This window comes from Ambystoma mexicanum, chromosome 5q, assembly GCF_040938575.1.
Source record: "Ambystoma mexicanum isolate Mex_15411 chromosome 5q, UKY_AmexF1_1, whole genome shotgun sequence".
Lineage (NCBI taxonomy): Eukaryota > Metazoa > Chordata > Amphibia > Caudata > Ambystomatidae > Ambystoma > Ambystoma mexicanum.
In genome coordinates, this window is record NC_090933.1 from 1,007,170,703 (window position 1) to 1,007,194,736 (window position 24,034).

At 39.2% G+C, this 24,034-nt stretch overlaps 1 protein-coding gene across 1 annotated transcript; it reads right to left on the minus strand.

The window, feature by feature from the left end:
- Nucleotides 1-7,422: 7,422 nt before the first annotated feature.
- Nucleotides 7,423-20,245, minus strand: LOC138497838 (uncharacterized). Its single transcript, XM_069621526.1, has 2 exons — nucleotides 20,024-20,245; nucleotides 7,423-10,403 (listed from the first exon to the last, which is right to left on the minus strand). Exon 2 carries the CDS (start codon nucleotides 10,349-10,351, stop codon nucleotides 8,561-8,563), a length of 1,791 nt encoding a protein of 596 aa, XP_069477627.1. The 5' UTR covers nucleotides 10,352-10,403; nucleotides 20,024-20,245; the 3' UTR covers nucleotides 7,423-8,560.
- Nucleotides 20,246-24,034: the final 3,789 nt, after the last annotated feature.

Below are 24,034 nucleotides of genomic sequence, written 5' to 3' on the forward strand. Positions count from 1 at the left end.
GTTCTTTTCCTAGGGACCTCAAAGAAAAACCTTGAGAAGCTTGAAGTAATACAGAGCAGTGCCCTGCGTGCTGCACAAGGCATTGCCAAAAGAGAGCACATCACCGCTGCCAGAAAAGCTTCCCACTGGCTCCCCGTAAAGGAAAGGATCTTATTCAAAGCGCTAAGCATCACCCACAAATGCATCCATCTCACCGCCCCAGTGTACCTATCCCAGAGGATCCACCTGGTCTCCTCCACAAGACCCACTAGGTCACCCTATGCCAACATGCTCTCAGTACCCAGGGTAAAAAGAGCCAGAGCAGGGGGCTCCAGCTTCCTGTACCTCGCTGCCTTACGCTGGAACACCCTTCCTGCCTCCCTGCGCTCTGAACCCTCACTGACTGCTTTTCGTAAAGCCATGAAAACTACCCTGTTCACCTAACCAACACCATACGACCAAGCCCTCATGAATATCACATATGATGTATTATGTTGTATGATACCACCGATATCTGATCACAGGTCACCGCCTCACTGTAACCCAAGGCGCAACTGTACCCATTGTAACTAAGTCTCCTTACAAGTAACAGTGCCACAATGCCCCTGGGCTGCCTGCGTGCTATATAAATGTAATAAATAAATAAATAAATACATACATTGGGTATCATCTACTAACCCTCAGGCTGTCCCTGCTCAAACAGCTGATCTTATATCTAAAATCTCAGAAATGGTGGGGGGAACTTCTAACTTAACATGGCTAGCCCCTCTAATGACCTCTATCCTCGAATTCTCAAACAAACAAAACAAATCATAGACATGCGCTGTTATAGACTCTAATCAACAGGGTTTTAAAATGTTATCTTGGAAAAAACAATTTAGAGCATTGGCTATCAAGTTATGCAAAAATGGGTACACCAACGCTTTCACTAATACAGGAAACTATGTGTGTCGGTGAGCTCAATTTTGATGGTTTCTCAAACTTTTGTTTGCCTGCAGAAAGGGGCTCAACTGGTCGTCCTTATGGGAGGATTGCGATACTTGTTAACAATGCTATGAATCACAAATCCAAAGTCGTTTATTTGAAAAATGGCATGTTGGCTATTGAGTGTTTTTCAAGTGGATTGTGTGTTCTTAGTTGTATGTGTATATTTTAACCCCGGAAACTCCTCCATAGATGCCGCATTCGACACCATGGATGACGTACTAGAAGAGGCAATGATTCGCAATCCAAATTATATTATTGTTATTGGGGGTGAATTTAATGCTGTATGTTCACCATCTATGTCTGCTCAAAAAAAAAAAATGTCTCCTAGTAGCTCCACATTTACCATGGGGAAGTGCTGGGTAGCTTATTTTAAGGAATGGATTTTACAATTGGTAGACTAAGAAGCTGGCCCTCATAGAGGGACTTGGTCGAGGGGGCCTCTAACCTCATACATTGACTACTTTTTTGTTTCTACCTCACTAATCACTATGGTCAACAATGTGTTAATTTTTGAAGATACTCAGAGTGATCATAATCCGATCAGTATCAGCATTAGATGTGAATTGGCAATCTGAAATAAAGAAGCCGCATTGGGATTGGTGACCCTTCATCGTGCGCAGACCTCGGTTGGTTGGTATCCAAAAATGTGTAGAGAACTATCCTACTTGGTACACAGAGACACAATTAGGGTGCCTCACTCTCAAAATGTGTCTATTAATGCTCACATGAGAGAAGAATTGAATTGAATACTCATATAATAAAAGAGCATGTACAATCCCTTACACAAAGGGAGGCACTGAACAAGTTAAATGTCTCTAGAGGATGTATTCTTGAAATTGCCCAAATCAAACGGGAAAAAAAATGTTTGTAAGAGCTTTAAGTCGCCTGTCATTAAACTATGCCAAGCATTATGAAGCCAAATAAATGATAACATTGAAATATAGCTGCATGTTAAAAGCCATAAAAATGAATTTACAGCTACATGCCAATCGGAAAATGATGAAATATATCATCACAAATAATAGTAGAAATATTTGGGCAATATTGAACAATAAAAAAGGGGTTGTGATGCACGATTTAGGGTCCCCGATTGCAGCATCTTTATGGCAGGATTACATTAAAAATAAGTACAGTCTACCCCCGCAATTCCAACACTTTGACACTGAAATAATACACTATAAATGTAATGAATGTATATTATTCTCTATGGAGGAAATTATTGATGCAATCAAATCACTCAACTCCTCAAAGGCGGCCGAGCCGGATGGCTTGCCTGCTTGCATTTTAAAAGATGATCCCTACTTTTGGGCTGCCATTCTCTATATCAAATTCTCTTACATCCTGGCGACCAACATAGTCCCAAGGTCATGGCTAAATGCCATCATTATTCCAATATACAAGAAAGAGAATCCAGAGTTGTTCTCCAATTTTTGACCTATAGCACTTATGGATGCCTCAGAAAAAGTATTTTCCATCCTACTACTGCAGCACCTACAAACCTTCATAGAAACAAAGAACATCTATTCAAAATTTCAAACTGGATTTTGCAAGAACATGGGTGCCTCCTTAAATGCATTCATTATCTCACATATTCTTGCTCAATCTAGAACACCTGATACCAGTGCAGTCTATATGGCTGCATTGGATTTCAGTAGTGCATTTGACACAGTCATAAGAGAAGCACTCTGGACCAAATTATTATCACTGGGTTTTCCTACAAGGATGGTACAATTGATTGCCTTGCTACATTATCGCACAACTTTTCAAATTAGGAAAACCAAATCTGGTGCTCTTACAACTCCCATTGACACCGGAACCGGGGTTAAACAAGGATGCAACTTGGCCGCCACATTGTTTAATTTATATCTTTGCGATATGGATAAGCTATGGAATGAGACTGGCATGTATCCCGTAAAACTTGGGGACTTAAAAATATCATGGCTATTTTTTGCAGATGATATTGTATTGATTGATCGAACCCCTAGTGGGCTTCAATTGAAACTAAATCAATTTTCCAAATTCACAGCATCACATAAACTGTTGCCTAACTCTTCTAAATCGCAAATTGTCATCTTTCGCAATTATAAATAAAATAAATCATACCATTGGCAATTGGATGGACATGAAATAGAATGTGCAAGATCAATTCGCTATCTTGGTTACCCCTTAAATGACCAATATTCAAAAAAATGTTGGCAATCTCACTTGAATATGAAGATTCGCCCTTTGGCATCCATGATGAATGTGATAATCGGAAAATATTGTGAGTTTTCCTTAATACCGCTAATTGAGTTCTACTTACTGAAAGTAGAACCAATCCTTCTATATGGATTGGACATGTTCCTTCTGGATATGGGTGCAACCCTAAACCATATACAGGGCAACCTATGGAAATGCACTTTGGGATTATCTCTATCGATCCCAAACTCAATCATTAGACATGAAATGGGTGTGTCATCTCTAGCAGTGAGATGGTCATGGCGGAAAATGTCAAGATATGCAGATATCAAGGCACCCTATCATAATTCCCTCTATTTTGATCTAAATGGGATACTTGACACTCGAAAACTTAAATCCCTGGATAGGTATGAAATCGAAATGAAAAGCATTCTAGATGACTCTGACTGCTCTATCTCCGACCTTGTCATGCACCTTCCAAAAGTCAAACAAAATCTATATGATCGTGATTGGTCTGCAACTTTGGATTGCAATAATAAATATATGACATATTTGAAATATGCAAAAAGACCAAGGAAGAAAGAACTGAGATCTTTTTATCTTTCTCAATGTCCATCTAGAAAGATCCGTCAAGTTTATATGAGGTTTAAATTGAATCAGTGTCATACACTTGAGAGAATCCAACACTGGCATAAAAACGATAGTGAACTAACTAATTTGAATTGTCGTTTCTGTGATTGTGGAACGGCTGAAATCCTGAAACATCCTGAAACATCTTGTGGTTGATTGGTTGATTGTACCTTTTTTGAAAATGACAGAAACAATTACTTGGGGATATATTCCGAACGATTGCGTTGGCTCTCATACTATCCTTAGTACGCATTTTGGGGGAAATCGAAAACGCATTATCAATCGAAAATGAATCACTATTTACTGGAGGTAGAATTATTGTATAAAAGCCTCACAAAATGAATGTAATTAATGCGGTTTGTAAATTCCCACATTTGAGTTAGGTTTGATTTTATGATCTAATCTGGAAAAGAAAAATCGACTTAAGCAAATTGTTGGATGATGTATATTATTTTAAAAATTGATCAAAAGTCTTTTTTAAAAAATGATGCATTTGGATTTTAATAATGATTGTTCTTTTAAATCTCTGTTTTTTTATTTTTTATGAAAATGACAATGTTGTAAAAGTTTTCTTATGTAAAACTAAACACAACTTTAAATAAAAAAAATAAAAATATGTGGATTCTTTGATGACTAGTGCTTCTTTTATTTCTTGTTAACTGCAGGAGCAGGAGGAGAGGTCGAAGAACAGCAAGTAAGATACCAACCCAGCCACAGGTGAAAAACTCCTCAAGCAACCACTACTTTATCCAAGAGACACGGTTCTGCTCCAGAACTTTGTGAGACCCTGATTCAAGCCAAGGTTTGAGGGCCCCTATACTTTAGAGCAAGCAACACACCATGCAGTAACACAGCATGGGGAAAAAAGTGGAACTATATTGGAGAAATTAAGCCCTGCTGAGGCGAGAACTTTTACCGTAAGAGATGAGTGTTTGCTGCAAGGAGAAGATAAAGACAAAGAAGAACAACAACCATGGATGATGCAGTCTAGAGCAAGAGAGCTAGGGACAGACATTACATACACATAGAATAGTCACACTATTTATTTTGTTAACAATAGGCATGTGTCGAGAAAGTAAGGACAATTCAATCTATAGGGTGCTCAGTAGACATAATCTCATTTGTTTTGTAATATGGACCAAAAATGTGAGAATGATACCACCACAGTTGTTTTTTCAGGCCTTTGTATGTTGCCCACATTTACCCACATCTGACTCGTGGAAATCCATCCGTCATCACTCTGCTTGGAGATTTGAGAATATGTGGGAGAGATTGTTCTTCGCAGCACTCGCACAATACTATCAGCGTAGGGCTTAATTTAACATACACTAACACAATAAGAATGCATTTCTCAGACTTTTCAGGTGAGTTGCACAGGTCCTTGGATCAACACAAATGAGCACCCAAAAATAAAACATGGCCGTAGTAATTAGTAATATTGTGATAATGTTTTGTGCCTTCTGCTGTCTCTACCTCTGTACACTCCTCATTCTACGAAGATTGTTGTTTGCACATGCTCATGCTTTGACCCTTACTAATGTAACCCCAACCCATGCTGTTGTGGAAGCCATGTCTGGGCAGACAACAAGCACTGCTAAAAAAGTAAAAAGAGCAATGCAGCAGTAGATTTTAACCAGGTAAATGAGTGCACCCAGAACATTTGTAGAAACTGAAATTCCAGCGGCAAGAGCACCATGCCTCATGCATTTATCGTTATGCACTAAAAGAAGATGATTTCAAGGAAAGCGGGCAACATTAAGGTGGATATCCAAGAAAAACATTCCTGTATGAAGATTATTACATGTAGAACCAGGAAATGCTGACTATTACTGAAACACAGGTAAAAGCATTGAATATATAACAGAGGGTCTGCACAAAGGGGAGGTGCAGATATTGACACAGAAGGAGTTACAGTGTTCCAAGACAGGTTCCATAGAAATAGGAGGAATGCCAGGATGCTGGGAGAGACTGCAGATGCTGGTGTAATGACAAGTTTACACAACAGACGGATTGAAAGAAGGAGTGACTGGGAGCAAAGCACACGCTCTTCTAACTGCTCCAGTGGAAGAAGCAGTACAGCAAGAAAATGACAAGTGCCTCAAGGAATGGAAGCAAGTGGAAACCTGCTCACATGAGTAGAAAATGAAGCTGGGCCCATGCCCATCATACCGCTCAGGGGAGCAGCTCTATCTTTCCTGAATGATGGTGAAATAGAGGTTAGAGAGAATGAAGGTTGCAAACAGAGTACCAGGTATGTGGGTTGGAACAGCAATACTCATTGATCACTACTGGACCCCCGAATCAAAAGCATATCTGCAGCTCCCACCTAACTGGGGAGGACTATGTTCCCTCTTGCATCTGAACAATCCAGAATGAATAGTGCCCGAGAAGGACATACAAGTTGAAGGGTTTCCCAAAATGGATACCAATAACAGAAAGAAAATATATGTGGAATTGACCAGAGTGAGGAGGGGAACTATGCCTCATCAGACATGGAAAAGGCATTGGATGCGATACCACCAGAGCACAAGCTGTTCAGGATGACTGAAATGTTCTTTTCATTCATCGTTCCAGCAGTACAAACAAACACTAATGCCAAGTGGCTCCAGATCACAAGGTGGGAACTGATGCAGTCAATAAACTCAACCATGAAGGGATTCAATGCCATCAAGGAGAGGCTGATAGCAGTTAGACTAATGATCACCAGAACAGACACATTCTGGATCTCCTCACAGCTATGGACTTGTTTGCACCAAGATCAGGTCTTCTTGCTCCACATTTTTTCCTGCCAATGACAAAGGCAAAGGGACATTGACAGAGGCTATCACCAGGATCTCTGAACTTCACACTGAGATGGAGACAGAAACAACAAATGTTGGAAAGGAAGAAGGTTGGTTATCTTACATATTCTCATGAATACCAACATGGATGGCCAATGGACTGAAAGTACTGGTAGCAGCATTGATACTAGTGTTGCTACTAGCTGTGTCATCAAGATAATAATCAGCCAATGTAGAAAGACAACTGAAAAGACTTTAGGGATGAAGGAGCTGTAGGGTATTTTGTGGAGATTTGGGGCCTGACGGTATTTTATTACCGCCGAGAAATAACTTAGCAATAATCACTCTTTGTATTCAGATTTGGCCATGTGCAACAATAATACAATGGACATGCATTATTTCAGCACCCAGACCTGCATATTTGGTATACGTGGTTGGTGGTATTTTGGTGAGCATAATTCCCTTGTTTTATTTGTGGCCCCAATGTCCAGAATCCCTTATCTTCGCTTAGATTTTTCGTGTGATCACTAGAGAGACCTCAGACCTGCATTCTAGGGAAACCACAATTTCCAGGGATAGTGTTGGTGCGCCACCATGGGCAAACTCACTGACTTATTTACGACAGAGAGCTATATGTGGTAGTCTTGTGGTAATTTCCACTACCTTATATACGGTAGGGAGCTATGTTCAGAGAGTCTCTCTTCCCGTTGGCTCATGTACCTCCAACAAGTTATACTACAGTCATTCACAATTATTCATACTGATTCTGACATACACACATCTGTCTTAAAATGACCATTGCACTGTTTAAAAATCTCCCCACATCATTGGCATTGTAATGGTAAATAGAAAATAAACCACCCGTCTGTTTTCAAATATTTTCTGTATTATAAAATTTACATTTAGGCATGATCTCATTTTTTACAGCAATAAAAGGGAACAATCAAAGCATTTTCAATGACACACTGCAATTATAGTGGCGGAGAACAGAACTTAAATTGCAACATTAGCACTTGATAAAGACACGCACGGGACTTTCATTTTTCTAAACTGACTGCATACTTTCGTGCACACACACAGCTCCCCCAGTTAGGTAATTACCTTATCTGTTCAGATTCTTCTCTCTGTGAATGTGGCTCTCTTGGCGTAACTCCAATAAAAAGGAACGCTTGCCTTCTCAAGCCGGGGTCATTGCCTGGAATTCTCAGCTTTTTCAGATAGGACTGCCTCTGCCAGTGGAAAGGTAATTCTTTCAGCTTTCCCCAGTCTCGACTGCAGCAGGACACCCCCACAGCCAGGTCTTCTCCCCAGTAGTGCAGAAAGATGTCTGCCTGTCTTTTTCCCTGCTACTGCCCACTAAAACTTTCCTCTCAGCCCTCTTTATGACGTGTTCCAATGAAATCCATCATCTCTCATCCTCCTACTTTTCAACAATAGCTTCGCTTATACATTTGCAATTGTTGCAAATCTGACTTCCTCCTTCCTGCCGTTACTGTGCACAACAACACGGATAATCAGGCAGAGAAGAGAAAAATCTGCACACTCATTTAAATGGTTTTCAAAGTATGCCTAATTCTGCAGTAGAGAACACATTTTATTAGTGGGTTATATTAAAATAAGGTTTTATTAGTCAGGTTAATTGTTAATATGTTAGCTGTTAATTTTCAAATGTGTCTCTAGCAATATAGGCATTTCAGGTGAAAAATAGTGTGCATTTTTAAATGAACACGTGTGCTTTTAACTGTAAAAATAGCTTTGCATCTTATATATTAAAATCGTTTTTTTGACTGAATAGCCTGTCTTTCCTTGTTAATCTGCTAACCCATATAGCAATGCACCGCACCCTTGTGGTGGTGCTGCAAAAAAAAAAAATGCTACTTGTGCAGTAGTACTGTACTCTGTGCTGTAACATGCCAAATATCCTTACATATACCCTCCTTTTGTTTTTTAGAACTTGGCTATAATCCAAGCCAATCTCTAAAAACAACTTGTTCTTTCTTTTTCTCTTAAAATGCATGTGTATTGGGATATCTTTCTCTTCCTGACGTAGTCAGTAAAATCAGTAACATTTTCATTTTTACTGATAGCACAATCAACCATCCACCCATGATTAGCACCAAGATAGCCAAACCCACTATTGAGCGTTCCCCCCAGGTTCCCCAATTAAATCTTTCCACTTCTATTATGCCCAGATTACTAATTGTAATATTGTTTTTTCGCAAATTCATTTTCATAACATGTCTTTCTTTGTGATTCAATAAATATTCCACATCTGGATCTATTGGAAAAGTATCCCTTTGAAAAAAATCGATATTTTCCACTTGGCTTTCCCAAACATCATTTGTTACATGGAACAATGTTAATCCCCCAATTGACACAATTGCATCCTTTGGAACCTGTAAATAAAAAACATTATATTTTACCTGTTTAACCACGTATGTTCCATGGTTTAAATGTACTACCGTCATGTTCTTTAAACAGGTACTGACCAACCATTTACCTCTGACCATCTTAGCCTGTGCCATTTCTTCACTCCCCATATTACTAATAATCACTTCACATCCCTCTGATATACTTGGGTCAGATTTCAATCCACAAATAGCATCTGTGGCATCAGGAACAAACGGTTTACCTGGACACATATAATTTTGTTCTTTAAATGTTACACATGTTTCCAGGTTTGGTATTAAATAAACTTCAGGTTCCCATGACTGAAATGCCACCACTTCTGGAGTCTTAATCTTAATGAATTTGTCCTCTTGCCAAAATCCCACGTTGTGTACCCACTTCGTTTGATAAATAAGTTCAGGGGCTACAAATGGGATGCATAGCAAAAATCCGATCTCTAGTCTTTCCAAGTCCACATATAACGGCATTGCATTCCCCATTTCGAATGCAATTCTTATCTGTATAAGGTCAATTTCCCTCCTGGTCAATCTTTCTATCATTTGCCGAATGATATCCTGCGAAACAAAATACAAGGGAATATGTCCTTGAATCAATTGTGAAACTGCAGTTTGAACTTCTCTCATATAATTCGTTAATAGTCTATCAACAGGACTCATTATGTTCAATATTTCATTTAAAGTTCTGTCATGCTTAAGTATTATTTTAGTCGCCCGTTGCATCACATCCGCTTGTTCATTTAGAATGATTGCAGTTTCATTTATGAATCTTACTTGTTCATCCAGTCCCCCTCTAATTCCATCTAATGTCTTTTGTATTATTTCTAGGTCAATACTCAGTTGTTGTGCTTTAGTACTCAGTGTTCCTACCGAAATAGAATTGGCTGTTGATATTGTAGTACCTATTATTGCCCCAATTATAGACATTACCATTGATATCGCGAGCATCACCGCACCTCTCTTTCCTCTCTTCTTCTTAATGTCTGCTGAATTCACGAATGTTTTTTCCAATTGCATTAATATATCTCTTATTGACTGCTTAGCGTCCTCTTTTCTTATTTCCAGCCACTCTTTAGTCTGTTCAATCTTAATTCCGGTATTGTTCAAATGTTTTTCAATCAAAATCTCAGGATCCAATGGTATGTAGATATTTTGGAAAATCATCCTTCTATCACTCATGATGAATCCTGGTGCTTCTTCTACCGCGATACCAGATGCTGGTCCAGGTTCAATGACAACCTGTGCTTCTGAATTCTTGAAGATCCCTCCAAATATCACTATTGTTAAACATGTCATCGGTATCATCTTCAATGCTGATCGCTTTGTAGCCTTGGTCTTCACCCCTCTTTGGGGCTTTCCCGGAATCCGTCCTCGCGGTCTCCAGTACTCCATCGTCTCCCGTGGCCTCTGATCCCGGAACCTCCGACCAAATAATGTTAATTGTCTAAATCAAAATAGAAAATAAACAGATTAAGTACATAGCACAATACTAATTTCCACCTTTTTGCCAAAAATAAAACATGCTTGGTAAAAATACTTCTTTTTTTTTTTTTTTTTTTTTTTTCTGAAATTAAACACAAGTTAAAAGAAAACAAACACATATAAAACAGCATTCAATATTTAATACACTTTCTCTCTGTACACCAACCACGAGCTTCCGTTATATGTGCATTTATTTATTTATTTATTTATATTATATATTTATTTATTTATTTATTTATATTATATATTTATTTATATTACAGTGTTTATGTGCCATCATAACAATCAACTTTTTTTTTTTTTTTTTAACTTCTTTGTCACTGCCTCCTGATTACACCCATTTATTTTCTCAAGGGACTCTATCCGTTTCCACATGCTCAAGCTGCCTGATCTCATGTCTGGGATGGCATGGTTTGATTTGATTTACATGGACAAACTGCTCTATTGCTGTTTCACCTTCATTTTTCAAAATTTTATACACTACAGGAGAGACTTTATCTATAATTCGGAATGGCCCCTGCCAGGCTGCCAGAAATTTAGAATTTTTCTGTTTACTTTTCCCAAAATGAAACTTGTACACCTGATCCCCTACATTGTATTCCTTTACTGATGTCTTTTTGTCATAATATGACTTAGCACTGTCAGCAGCTCTTTCCAGATTTCTCTGCACAAAAGCAAATGCATGTTGCAAATGCCTCCTCATTTCATCAATATATTCATGAACTGTGGATGCACTCACTAGAGTTTGCTCATGTGTTCTGTATAGTAGGTGTTGTGGTAACACCATTTTCCTACCTGTTAAGACCTCATGGGGGCTAACACCTGTTGCTTTGGCAGGAGTCGACCTGATTGCCATCAAAACCAATGGTAAACGCAAATCCCAGCTGGAACCTGCTTCTGCCACAAATTTCTTTAAAATGTCCACAACAGACCTATTGCTTCTTTCAACTGTACCTGAAGACGCCGCCCGATATGCGATATGTAGTTTCCTTTTCACACCTAGTATTTGCCATACCTTACTCATTAGAGTACTTGTGAAATGACTTCCTCTGTCTGACTCAATTCTTTGTGGCAACCCAAACCTTGAGAACACATGGTTCACCAGCAATGTGGCTGCTGTTTGCGCACTACAATCTGGTGCGGGAATGCACTCAATCCATTTTGACATCAAACATACCACACTCAAAATATAGCGGTGTCCCCTGCTCGACCTTTTTAAAGGACCTACATAGTCTATTTGCAAATCTGACCATGGGAGAGTTAGGCCTCTTTTCATCAATGGTGCTCTATGCATTGGTGAAGCAGGTTTAAATTGGGCGCATACTAGACATCCTCTAGTATATAATTCCACATCTTGGGACATATGTGGCCAGTAAGCATAATCTTTTAGTATTTCTAATGTCTTTTGTGAACCTCTATGGCCTGCAGTTATGGCATCATGTGCATGGTGTAGCATTAGTCCTCTGAATGAAAGGGGTACTACCCACTGTATTTGCCCTGTTATGGACTCTCTAATCATGAGTCCATCCTGTAATCTAATTCGTGTTTTGTTCTTTAATAACACCCTCAACTCTTCTTTTCCCATACAATCATTTTCTGTTAAAGGATTTTGTTCAGGATCCATCAAATGATTATAATAGATTCCCAAAATTTGATCATTCTTTTGTGCCTCAATCAAATCTTGGTCTGGCGTGTCATGACTCCACTGCACCACCGGTTGATCTACCTCCTTTGGTGCTTTAGACCGTGTGACTGCATCAATTTGTATTTCACCCATTAAATAATCAATAGGTAGCAATTCTCCCATCACAGCCCCAATCTTAGCCAGATGGTCTGCCTTATCATTTCCCTCCTTATCCTCTCCTGGTGTTTTTAAATGCCCACGAATTTTTCTCCAGTATATTGTTAAATTATTTTCTGACACCAATTTGTCTATGGCTTGTATCATTTTTCCATGTTTAAGTGGCTTTTTGTTGTATGTAACCATGCCTCTTGCTTTCCAACCAGGCAAATACTCCACAAAGCTATTCCGTGCATAGTCAGAATCAGTCACCAGGACAATTTCACTGAACTTTTTATCAACTGCAGTAGCAATTGCTTTATAGATGGCTGCCAATTCCGCCACCTGACTGCTCCTATCTCCAATCCTCATCCCTATACTAGGAACGCCTTCACATTTCAACCAGACATTTCCTATTCCTGCCACTAATTGTTTATTACTGTCATTTTCAATGTGAAAAGCACAACCATCCACGTATACAGTTGGCAAATCCTTGCATGTTTTTTCATCAAAAGCTTTGTGTGGTGATTGTTCAAATTCCTGTAAACTAGCTTCCACATCCATTTCATTTGTTATTTGTTCAGCTGCACAGTCATGTAAGTCAGCTAACCCTTGAGCAATTGGGCTCTTTTTATTTTGTCCATATCTTACTTCTACGGGAAAACCTTGTAATGCCAGCGTCCATGAAGTGATTCTGGATTGCGCTAGATTGCCTGATCTAATTCTTTTACTTTCTAAAAATTGCAAAGGTTGATGATTTGTTTCAATAATCACCTTTTCTCCCTGAACAATGGGGCGAAAATGTTGTAGCGCCCACACAGTGGTTAATAGGGCCTTCTCACATTCATTAAATTTCATTTCAACTTGGGAAAATGCCTTACTTGCATATGCAATGGTTTTGTGATTCAAATCGTGTTTTTGTGATAACACTGCTGACATACAATGTTCAGAAAAGCCTATTTCTATAAAGAAATCCCTATCCTTTATGGGGTATGCTAAACATGGTGCCTTTACAAGACATTCCTTCAATCTAGCCACTGCATCAGATTGCTCTCTTTCCCATCTCCAGGGAGTATTTAGTTTAAGCAGTTTAGTCAATGGTTGAGTGATTTCTGCATAATTCTCAATGAACTTTCTGTTATAGCCTGTCATCCCTAATAAACTTTTTACTCCTTTCACATTTTTAGGATCTTTTAATCTTTGTATGGCCTCTATTTTCTTCCTTTGTGGATTTAGCCCATGTTCAGTCACTTCATGCCCTAGAAAGTTCACTTTTTTCTTGCACCATTGTGCTTTTTGCAAAGATACTTTGGCGCCTGCTTTCTGCAATTGGCCAAGCACATGTCTTATTTCATCAAAATGGCTTTTAAGGTTTTCATTTTTTATCAAGACATCATCCACATAAACTATTGTCCCTCTTTCCGCTGCATCCGGCATGGCCTTTCTCAAAAATATGCCAAATTCACTCCCACTATTGATGTACCCGAACGGAGCTCTAAGCCAGGCATATTGAGTCCTGTCAAATGTAAAGGAAAATAGGTGTTGTATCTCCTCTGCCAATGGCACACACCAATATCCAGATGTGAGATCTAACGTGGTAAATACATTTGAACCATGTATCTGAGCTAGGCCCTGATCAATGAATGGTAGTGGCCATCTAGATACTGGTACTCTTTTATTTAACTCTCTTAAGTCTGCACACAGCCGCCATTGACCATTTGGCTTTAACACACCTAAAATAGGCGTATTGGATGTGCTATGAATGGGCCTAATTATTCCCCGTGATTCCAAATTTTTAATAATCTCTGCCAATGATTCTAAACATGCCAGCGGTAGTCTATACTGGCGTACAAACACTGGATTTCTGCTACAACCTTCTGGTAGTGTGGCCACATGTAAATCAGTTAAACCACAATCATAAGCATCTTTTGCAAATACATCCTTGAACTCCATAAATATTTCCCTCAGAGTGCGTCGATCCTCATCGCTGTTACATGCATCCGCTAAGGAGATCTGCTCTTCTACCATTCTGGAAAATTCTGGAAACTCTTCTGGTAAAGGAATCTCAGCGCTTTCCTCTAACTGTGTGGCTGTGTCTTTTTGTAGAGCTGCCACTTTCAAATATTTTGGCATATCAGCTTCCACTTCAATGGGCTGATTTCCTGTTTCATTTTCATTTAAATTAAATATTATGCAATCCTCTTGATGGCAGCACACTGTCTCATTTGAATCATAAGGATACACAGAATGAATTTTAAACATTCCTTTGGGCTGAGAGTCCAGGTGTTCTGGCAACTCGCCCTTGGCATCTACATATTTTTCAGGAATATTCCCAATCACCATGTTATTTAAATCTGCCGTATAATGTGATTTTTGTATGGCCATTCCTAATGGGGAGTTTTCCTCTAAATGAATATCCTGACAACCTTTATTATTCACCATGATTTTTACAGATCCCTCACCAATGTCTACCAATGGAATGTATTCATAATCCAGGCCTTGCTGTTTTATGGATTCATTCAGGCATACAAATGCATCAGAGCCTTTCATCTGCTGTCCATTTTTGCATTTCAGTGTTATTGCAAACTGTTTTGTAAATGCAGGAATAATAGTATTTTTCCTCATCTGTAATTCGACTGCATAAGGAACTAGTTGTGCACAATGATAAGCCCTTCTTTTGTCTTCAAATTCAGGCGCCGGCCCACCTAGGCGCGACCATATTTTTTGATTAAGGAAATCTAACACCATACACATTCTGTGCATGATGTCATTGCCCATGTAAAATTCATTTTGTGCTCCACTCACTATCCATACATTATGGTAAATTGCTTTCTGCCCAATGCTAATTTTAAGCATGCATCTGCCTGTAATTCGGTTTTCAAAGTTTGGACTGTCCAACCCAGAAACATATTGGTTTTTAATCCTAAATTTCGGGATTTCTTCCCTCTCCATAATTTTTTGCAACAATTTCTCATTAATGAAACTCCTTTCATGTTCAAGCGCTAAAGTGGCTTTTATTGTTTTAAGATAATCATTTATACCAGCGTGAACCCATGGTTGCTCATCTTCCATGTGTATCTCTGCCAGAGTGGTAATGTGTTTTTCTGAATCTGTTTTAGGAACAATATTCTGTTTGCATGTATTCTCTTTTAAATAGAAACGTAATGTGTGTTCGTCTATGGCAGTCTGCCAATCTTTCCTTGGGTCCAAGTATATTTGTACAGGTAGTTTTTCATTGTCGCTCTGATCTTTGTCTTGACACCTTAATATAACAGTGACACTAGGTATGCAGCTATTCTGTAGATATACCTCCACAGCATCCTTTGTTTTGGCAACGGTGTGACATTCTTTTATATTGCTGTTTTGTGATTTTAGTTTCTTAGGCCTCAATGGTTTTTTGGTTAAGGACCACAGCACTCCATTCACCCCATCTATGAGAGGAGACAATCTTTTCAGGCAATCTGTCCCCATCAGAAATGGAATTTCACAAATAGATGTGATCAATACCTCTTGTTTCATTCTGTGCTTTCCTATTTTTATGTCAACCTCAGTTACACCTATGATGGGCACCTCCTCCCCATTAAAGTTATGCACTGGGCCTTGATTTGCCTTCACTGTGATCTGACTCTGTGGAGGCCTCCCTTCATTGATACTCTTTACCAGCTCCTTGGACATAATTGTGGCCTGTGCGCCAGTGTCAATCATAGCAAAGGTGTGGCATTTTTCTTCTACAGTGATGGGTGCATAATATCTGTCCTCAACTTCCTCTAATACACATAAGAAATGTGAATTCTTACTGATTTCAGGGCTCACCTTTCTCAGGCCTTTTTCACTTTTGGCTAAGCACATTGGTAAATGAAAAGACATTTTTCCCTCCTTTTTACCCATTTCTGTGCGAGATATTTTATTCATTTCTCCATGTTCAGAGGTTTTTTGGAGTGTGGCCACCGTTCGCCCATCCATCTGGGTAACATCAGAGACCACATTACAACCTTCCAACTGAACATGTGTCACAACATCATTCAGCAATTTGTCATTTTTTAATTCTGTGCATTTGTGATCATTTAGTGTAATACCAGCCCTTTCAGCCTCTTCAAAAATATGTGGCTCAAAGAATTTTTCAGGTGATTGACTTGTACCCTCCTTGTGAGTATTTCCTTTTTCTGTCTGTGTTTGGTAATTGTTTTGCTTGCCCAGGGAAGGAGCTATGGCATCCCCATTTACTCCCTGTTCACTGGTATTCCCCATGCATGAGTCATTTTTCTTAAATCTGTCCCTTTGTTCTTTTGGAATTCCTAATGTTTCTTTTTCATTTGTGCAAATCTTTACTGTTTTATTTAGCTCTAAGTTAAACCGTACCTCTTTTTTAGAAGTATTTGCACTTTCTGTCACAATTTCATTTACTGGTACTTTCATTTTTAATCCATTAGTCATCTCAGAGTCGTTATGCAAAGTTATATCAGAGCAATCTGTCATTTTGGCACTGCAGTTATCATGAGTACTTAGTCACTTTTCGGAAGCCCCCCGGTCATTGCTATGGCCATCAGCCCCCTCTTTGGAAGGTTGTTTTTGCGCTGTATAGAGCTTTCCTATTTGCTCAGCTAACATTTTCACTTGGGCCTCAAGGCATTGGAACCTTTCCACCTCTCTAGGATCCTCTTTCTGTGGCCTAGGTCGATATTGGTTGTTTTCCCCCTGATTGGATCTATTCTGATACCTCTCAGGTGATTGATACCGGTTGGGATGGTTTCTGAATTCTTGATTCATTTGTGGAGGGGAGCGGTTTGCACCCATCCTTTGATTATAGTCCCCTGGTGGGGAATCATTGTACTGGCGTGGACTGTAGTTCACGTTTTGCCTCATGTCCTGTCTCTCAGATTGTGGGTACTGGCCCCTATATTGATTTCCATTATCAGTAAATCGATCCACATATCGGGGCCTATCCTGATTACCATATATCATGGTGCTGGGATCAAATCTGCTCTGTGTCCCCAATGACTGGTAGGGACCATCATTTCTTTGATCTTGATTTTGTCTCTGGTTATTGTTCATACCTGCCATATCAGACCGGTATCTTACCCGGGGTCTATCTCCTAAATATCTAGGGCTGATGTAGCTCTCTCTATTACTAGGATCATGTGATTGGAACATTGGTACAGGCAATGGCGATCTTTGTTGATTACCCCTTTGTTCAGGTGTCACATTATTTTTACCTTGGCTTTGAGCAGACTCAAGGGACATTTTGGCTGACCTGATTTCCATTACTGTGGCTGAGGGTTCTTTAGATTTAGGCCTAGTATCTTTCATTTTATCACTTTCTCTACCCTGACAATAGAGTACCTCATATAGCTTGGTGCTTTGATGTACAATCCATTCAAGGGACTTGTCACGGTCAAATTCACGGACCAATTGGGATATGATGTCTTTCTGTAGCCCATAGAAGTATGCGGTTTTAAACTCATTGGAATTTGAGTCAAAAGATACATCAAAGCGAGAGAATGCTCTTTTTAAGTCTTGTAAAAATTGGCGAGGTGATGTATTAGGTCCAGCAGTAATAGTGTACGCAACTTTCTTTGCCTCTTGCAATGACTGAAAAGGAGAAAAATGACGCCTAATTTCTTTTTCAAACTCCAGCCATGTCATATTCTGCTGTTCATTTAATCCCCTTATGATGCTGGCCGTCGGGGCATCTAAAGTTAAATGAAAATATTGTCTGTACTGTTCCTTAGGTATCTGGAGCGCTTTAAAAATGTCATGCACCGCTTCTAAGTGATCCTCAATGCAGCATTCACCTCCCTTTTTAAATGGTTTGATCAGGGCTTTAATGGATTTCATTATTTTTATGGGGCTACTTGTTGCAATGCATGGAATTGCACTATTTTGTGATTCAATCCTGTTTTCAGGTGTATGAGATTGGTGGCTGCCCCCAATGGGAGTATCAAATCCCCCAAGGGCGCTGCAACCAAGTTCAGTCACCGGCCCAGTCACTGGGGCACTAGCTCTTTGGGCAGAGCTAGAATTCACCTCCACTCCATTGAATGTGGTACCCTGCCGCCTCTCCTGTGACCTGGGAATGCACATTTGCTGTTCTAAGTCCTTACACTTTTTAAGGAGTCTGTTGGCTTCATCATGCAAATAATTATTTTCATCACTCATTTTATTAATTGCCTCCTGCATGTCACACATTTGAATTTGGCATTCATTGAACTCTTTATTTCTTTTGTCTCTTTCTTGAATCATTTTAATCATTTCTTGTTCTACACTCTGGAGATCACCTTCTTTTTCACAATGTTCTTTTTGTAAAATCTGCATTTCTGAAACAACCTCATCTTTATCCTGCCTAATGTGATCCACTAAGGCTTTTAAGTGTGTCAATTCTTGCTCACTATCTTCAAATTGTTTCTTGCTTTTGGATAACTGAGTATCAAAGTCTCTGCATTTTAATTGCATGTCTTTTTGGCATACATCCAATTCTGCTCTCAACATTTCCTGATTTTTACTTGCCCCATCTATTTCAGTCTTTAACCTGTTAATTAGCTGAGTATCATTCTCTTGCATTCGCAGTGACTTGTTTAAAATAAACCATATTTTGCCGCATAGACGTATTAAACAGTCTTTCTCTGCACTTTTATCGGCTGCATTCAATAATCTCGTAAGGCAGACCTGAATTATGCTGCCTTCTGCAAAAATATTGTCTAGTTTTTCTTTCTGCACCTCACCCTGAATGCGGTTACTCCATTCTAAGGTACTGTTCGAAGACCAATTCCCATGTGCAAATAACTTTGCCTCTAAATATTGCACTAGATCTGAGAATGTGGTTTCCCTTTGTGACATTCTGAAATTCGTTTTTAGTGGCACACTGCTATTATAAAATGGGTTCCCTTTAATGTGCAAATGGCAGTGTGAGACACGCTTGCCACGCCCAGTAGGTACTCTATGATCACTTTCCCGGCCTGCAACGCACCATAAATATGTAGGGTATTTTGTGGAGATTTGGGGCCTGACGGTATTTTATTACCGCCGAGAAATAACTTAGCAATAATCACTCTTTGTATTCAGATTTGGCCATGTGCAACAATAATACAATGGACATGCATTATTTCAGCACCCAGACCTGCATATTTGGTATACGTGGTTGGTGGTATTTTGGTGAGCATAATTCCCTTGTTTTATTTGTGGCCCCAATGTCCAGAATCCCTTATCTTCGCTTAGATTTTTCGTGTGATCACTAGAGAGACCTCAGACCTGCATTCTAGGGAAACCACAATTTCCAGGGATAGTGTTGGTGCGCCACCATGGGCAAACTCACTGACTTATTTACGACAGAGAGCTATATGTGGTAGTCTTGTGGTAATTTCCACTACCTTATATACGGTAGGGAGCTATGTTCAGAGAGTCTCTCTTCCCGTTGGCTCATGTACCTCCAACAAGTTATACTACAGTCATTCACAATTATTCATACTGATTCTGACATACACACATCTGTCTTAAAATGACCATTGCACTGTTTAAAAATCTCCCCACATCATTGGCATTGTAATGGTAAATAGAAAATAAACCACCCGTCTGTTTTCAAATATTTTCTGTATTATAAAATTTACATTTAGGCATGATCTCATTTTTTACAGCAATAAAAGGGAACAATCAAAGCATTTTCAATGACACACTGCAATTATAGTGGCGGAGAACAGAACTTAAATTGCAACATTAGCACTTGATAAAGACACGCACGGGACTTTCATTTTTCTAAACTGACTGCATACTTTCGTGCACACACACAGCTCCCCCAGTTAGGTAATTACCTTATCTGTTCAGATTCTTCTCTCTGTGAATGTGGCTCTCTTGGCGTAACTCCAATAAAAAGGAACGCTTGCCTTCTCAAGCCGGGGTCATTGCCTGGAATTCTCAGCTTTTTCAGATAGGACTGCCTCTGCCAGTGGAAAGGTAATTCTTTCAGCTTTCCCCAGTCTCGACTGCAGCAGGACACCCCCACAGCCAGGTCTTCTCCCCAGTAGTGCAGAAAGATGTCTGCCTGTCTTTTTCCCTGCTACTGCCCACTAAAACTTTCCTCTCAGCCCTCTTTATGACGTGTTCCAATGAAATCCATCATCTCTCATCCTCCTACTTTTCAACAATAGCTTCGCTTATACATTTGCAATTGTTGCAAATCTGACTTCCTCCTTCCTGCCGTTACTGTGCACAACAACACGGATAATCAGGCAGAGAAGAGAAAAATCTGCACACTCATTTAAATGGTTTTCAAAGTATGCCTAATTCTGCAGTAGAGAACACATTTTATTAGTGGGTTATATTAAAATAAGGTTTTATTAGTCAGGTTAATTGTTAATATGTTAGCTGTTAATTTTCAAATGTGTCTCTAGCAATATAGGCATTTCAGGTGAAAAATAGTGTGCATTTTTAAATGAACACGTGTGCTTTTAACTGTAAAAATAGCTTTGCATCTTATATATTAAAATCGTTTTTTTGACTGAATAGCCTGTCTTTCCTTGTTAATCTGCTAACCCATATAGCAATGCACCGCACCCTTGTGGTGGTGCTGCAAAAAAAAAAAATGCTACTTGTGCAGTAGTACTGTACTCTGTGCTGTAACATGCCAAATATCCTTACAGAGCCAACAGAAGTACAGAATGAAGAAGAAGATGAAGACACAAAGACACAGATTGCACTGAAGAGACAACTGACACAGTGTCTCCTTTTCCCAACAGGAACAATGTTCCAGTATCCTTACAACACCCGTGACTATTGGGGAAAATGGGTTTGGTGCAATCTTGATGGGGACTGCACCTACATGATATGGAGCCTAGATGACCATGCAAAATACTATGGATAACATGGAGGAATAACAAAGGTCTGGCTCCCAAAACTACAGATAAATAAATAGAATGGTATAGATAGTGTGATCGACAGGTTAGCCAGATGAGGGATGTAGATGGGGGGCCAAATATAACTGTCATGCCTCCCATACGATCCTCAGCACGAAGACAGCGAAATGACAGATGTGCCTCACTTCTAGACCCATCACCACACTTAAATGTATCGCAGGTGTGAGAAATACTATTCTCTCAGACAATCATTTAGACCGTACCCAATCGATGACCAATCGATGACTTGGGCAATATGGTAATTATATCGATCGAGTAAGTAAGACTGCAAAGCCAGAAATCAATGATGTCATACTGGCCTCACAACATAGCTGCATTATACTTGAAGTATATATCCATCCATTCATGAAGTTCATGTAGTTCATGAACATGCACTAGTTTATTGCATATAGGCATGAAACACAAGGCAATAAGCCAGCTGAAGAAAGTCAGGCCAAAATCCTCATAATTACAAGCAAGAGGGCTTCATTCTGTGGTCTCAGAACAAGTGACCCAGCTGAACAGGACAATGCCAATTCAACTATGGTAAATGAAGAGTGCCGTTCCCATTGAACCAAGGGAGAAAAAGCCCCAAGTGTTGCATCTGGGGCAGTTGAATGCCCTCTCACAGGTTCAGGTGATCAGAGAATGGCAACATTAGGAAATATTAGCACTTCCTTTTTCATTCCCATTAAGTCGAAAAGCTACACTCAGTCTGCTTACTGTCCAGGTTCCCAGGTATAGGAGGACACAAGCTGACCAATCCGGATTCAACTTTCAGAATGGGATAATTTGCTGCAAGGGCCAATGGTCTCTCTGGGACCCTGCAACATTGTAGATTGATACTACTAGGGATGGTCTTAGGAGGGGCTCCTAGACATGGTCATCAAATCGGAGGAGTAGCCTATAGAATTTCTATATCTAACCTGCTCATACTGACAAACATATTCAGCTGATTAGACATGCTTAGAAGATGAGCACTCTGGAGAATATTTGGTTTTCTGGTATGATTCCTGACTTTATTGGTTTGCTAACAGAACTTTGCCTCATGGCTGGTCTCCCGTTGTTGTGGCTGGGAGTTGTTGAGGGGCTTGAGTGTTCTCTTCTAATCATTTGGGTGACTTCTAGAGGGACCCAGCCATTCTATACACCGTTCTCCAACAGTAGGCTAAGATTGCCTCCCTATCAGATCAGGCATTTCAAGTTAATACAACATTTAGTAATTTTTCATTGGCCTCAAGTTCTCCCGGTAGTAGCATACGGGGCGGAGACAATACTTTTTTACTCTAAGGCAAATTGGGGCAAACTTGAAGGCTGCTTTTGGAGAAGGGTACTGTTCCATTCTTCTGGGGTCCTGGCCGCTCTTCTCCGCTATGAGCTGGGGCTCCTGTCCATTGAGGCACTAGTCGCATGGAAGCAACTTTGCCTCTTTCTTAAAATAATATATGGTGAAAAAACAACTTTGTAGTGGGAAATGAAACAGGTTGTGGAGGGGAAATCTAGTGTTTCACTTAACAGATGGACCACTGAATGTGAGAACTTAATGGTAATATATAATTTGGATTTATTTCTGCTACAGTCTACTCCCCACCTTGTTAAAAAGAAGATTTGGGAGTGGGATTGGCTTCTAACTATCCAAGAGGTGCGTAGGAATAAATTGTTCTCTGGTGTCCTTGTTGATATCAGGTCTCTGGGTGTTTTGCCATTACTTTCTTAGGTTCCTGTGCTTCAACTGGAGATCTAAATTTGTATGCCTACAACTCAACCTTCTTCCAACAAAAGAAATTCTAGCTGCTCTGGAGGGAGTGGAGTGCAGTCTTAAAACTTGCAGATTTTGTAAGTCTGCAACAGATTTTGAAACAATTGCACATGTTCTTTTGGGGTGTGAGTTTTTGAATGAATGTCAGATTTTACATTTTGATTATCTTATGTGAACTTTTAACATTTCATCTGCTGGCTTTGTTTGGCAACAGATTATGACATATGGGAATAAGTGTTGGGGCTTAGCAGCATTGCTATTCTCGAAGGATCTGTTGTTTAATTTACTAGGAATCAGCAGACCTATTTTGCAAAACTGTCTTTTAATGTTGTATTTGTTGATGATAATGTATATTTGGTGTTTTGATAATGATGGTGTTGTTGTATTTATATGTTTTATTTATGTGGAAACATTCTTTTAAGTATTTGTTTCCCTCTTTTTTTTATTTGAATTAGTTGATAATTCAACTTCACAAATATATATAATTTATCATTAATAATGTTGTTCACTTTATTTAAAAACATGATTATGTACAAAGTTTTGCATATTAATCTCAACATAGAAATGGAGATAAAAAAAAATAAAAAAAATAAAAGTAGAGACAGGAAAATTTCATACATCTTCAAACGAAAAAAAAAAGAAAAACAATTTTCATTTTGTTTTCATGTTAGGATTTGTCTTAAAAGGAAAAGCAACATCTAAAATGTGCATAGTCGCAATTCTGACTGAGATTTTGCGAGAAGCAAATATCTCAGACCACAGTTCATTGTTAGTCCTCTGGATAAACATTGGTGACATACGAGTAATGAGTTTTAAACGTTGGGATGTGAAGGCTTTACATTTAGTAATGATATGACGTAGGGTTTCTTCATGTGATTCATTTTTTCAAAACCGGCAATGGGCTAGTTCTTTTTGAGCAAGCCTCGTCTGGCCAAGATTTCATTGACAGGCCATAAATTAAGACAAAATCTCAAAATCTTCATTCTTAGAAGAGGCGATGGACATTTTACGAGATAATCTGCCATTGTGCGCAATCGTTTGTGACCAAATAGATTTCTATCAAAATCTCTTAATGTCAAGCATTTTTCTTGCGTAAGTAGCCAATCAGCCTGATATAATTTAACCTTAGCTCGGCTTGGATTTGAAAGAAGAAGGTCAACTGAGATATTTGC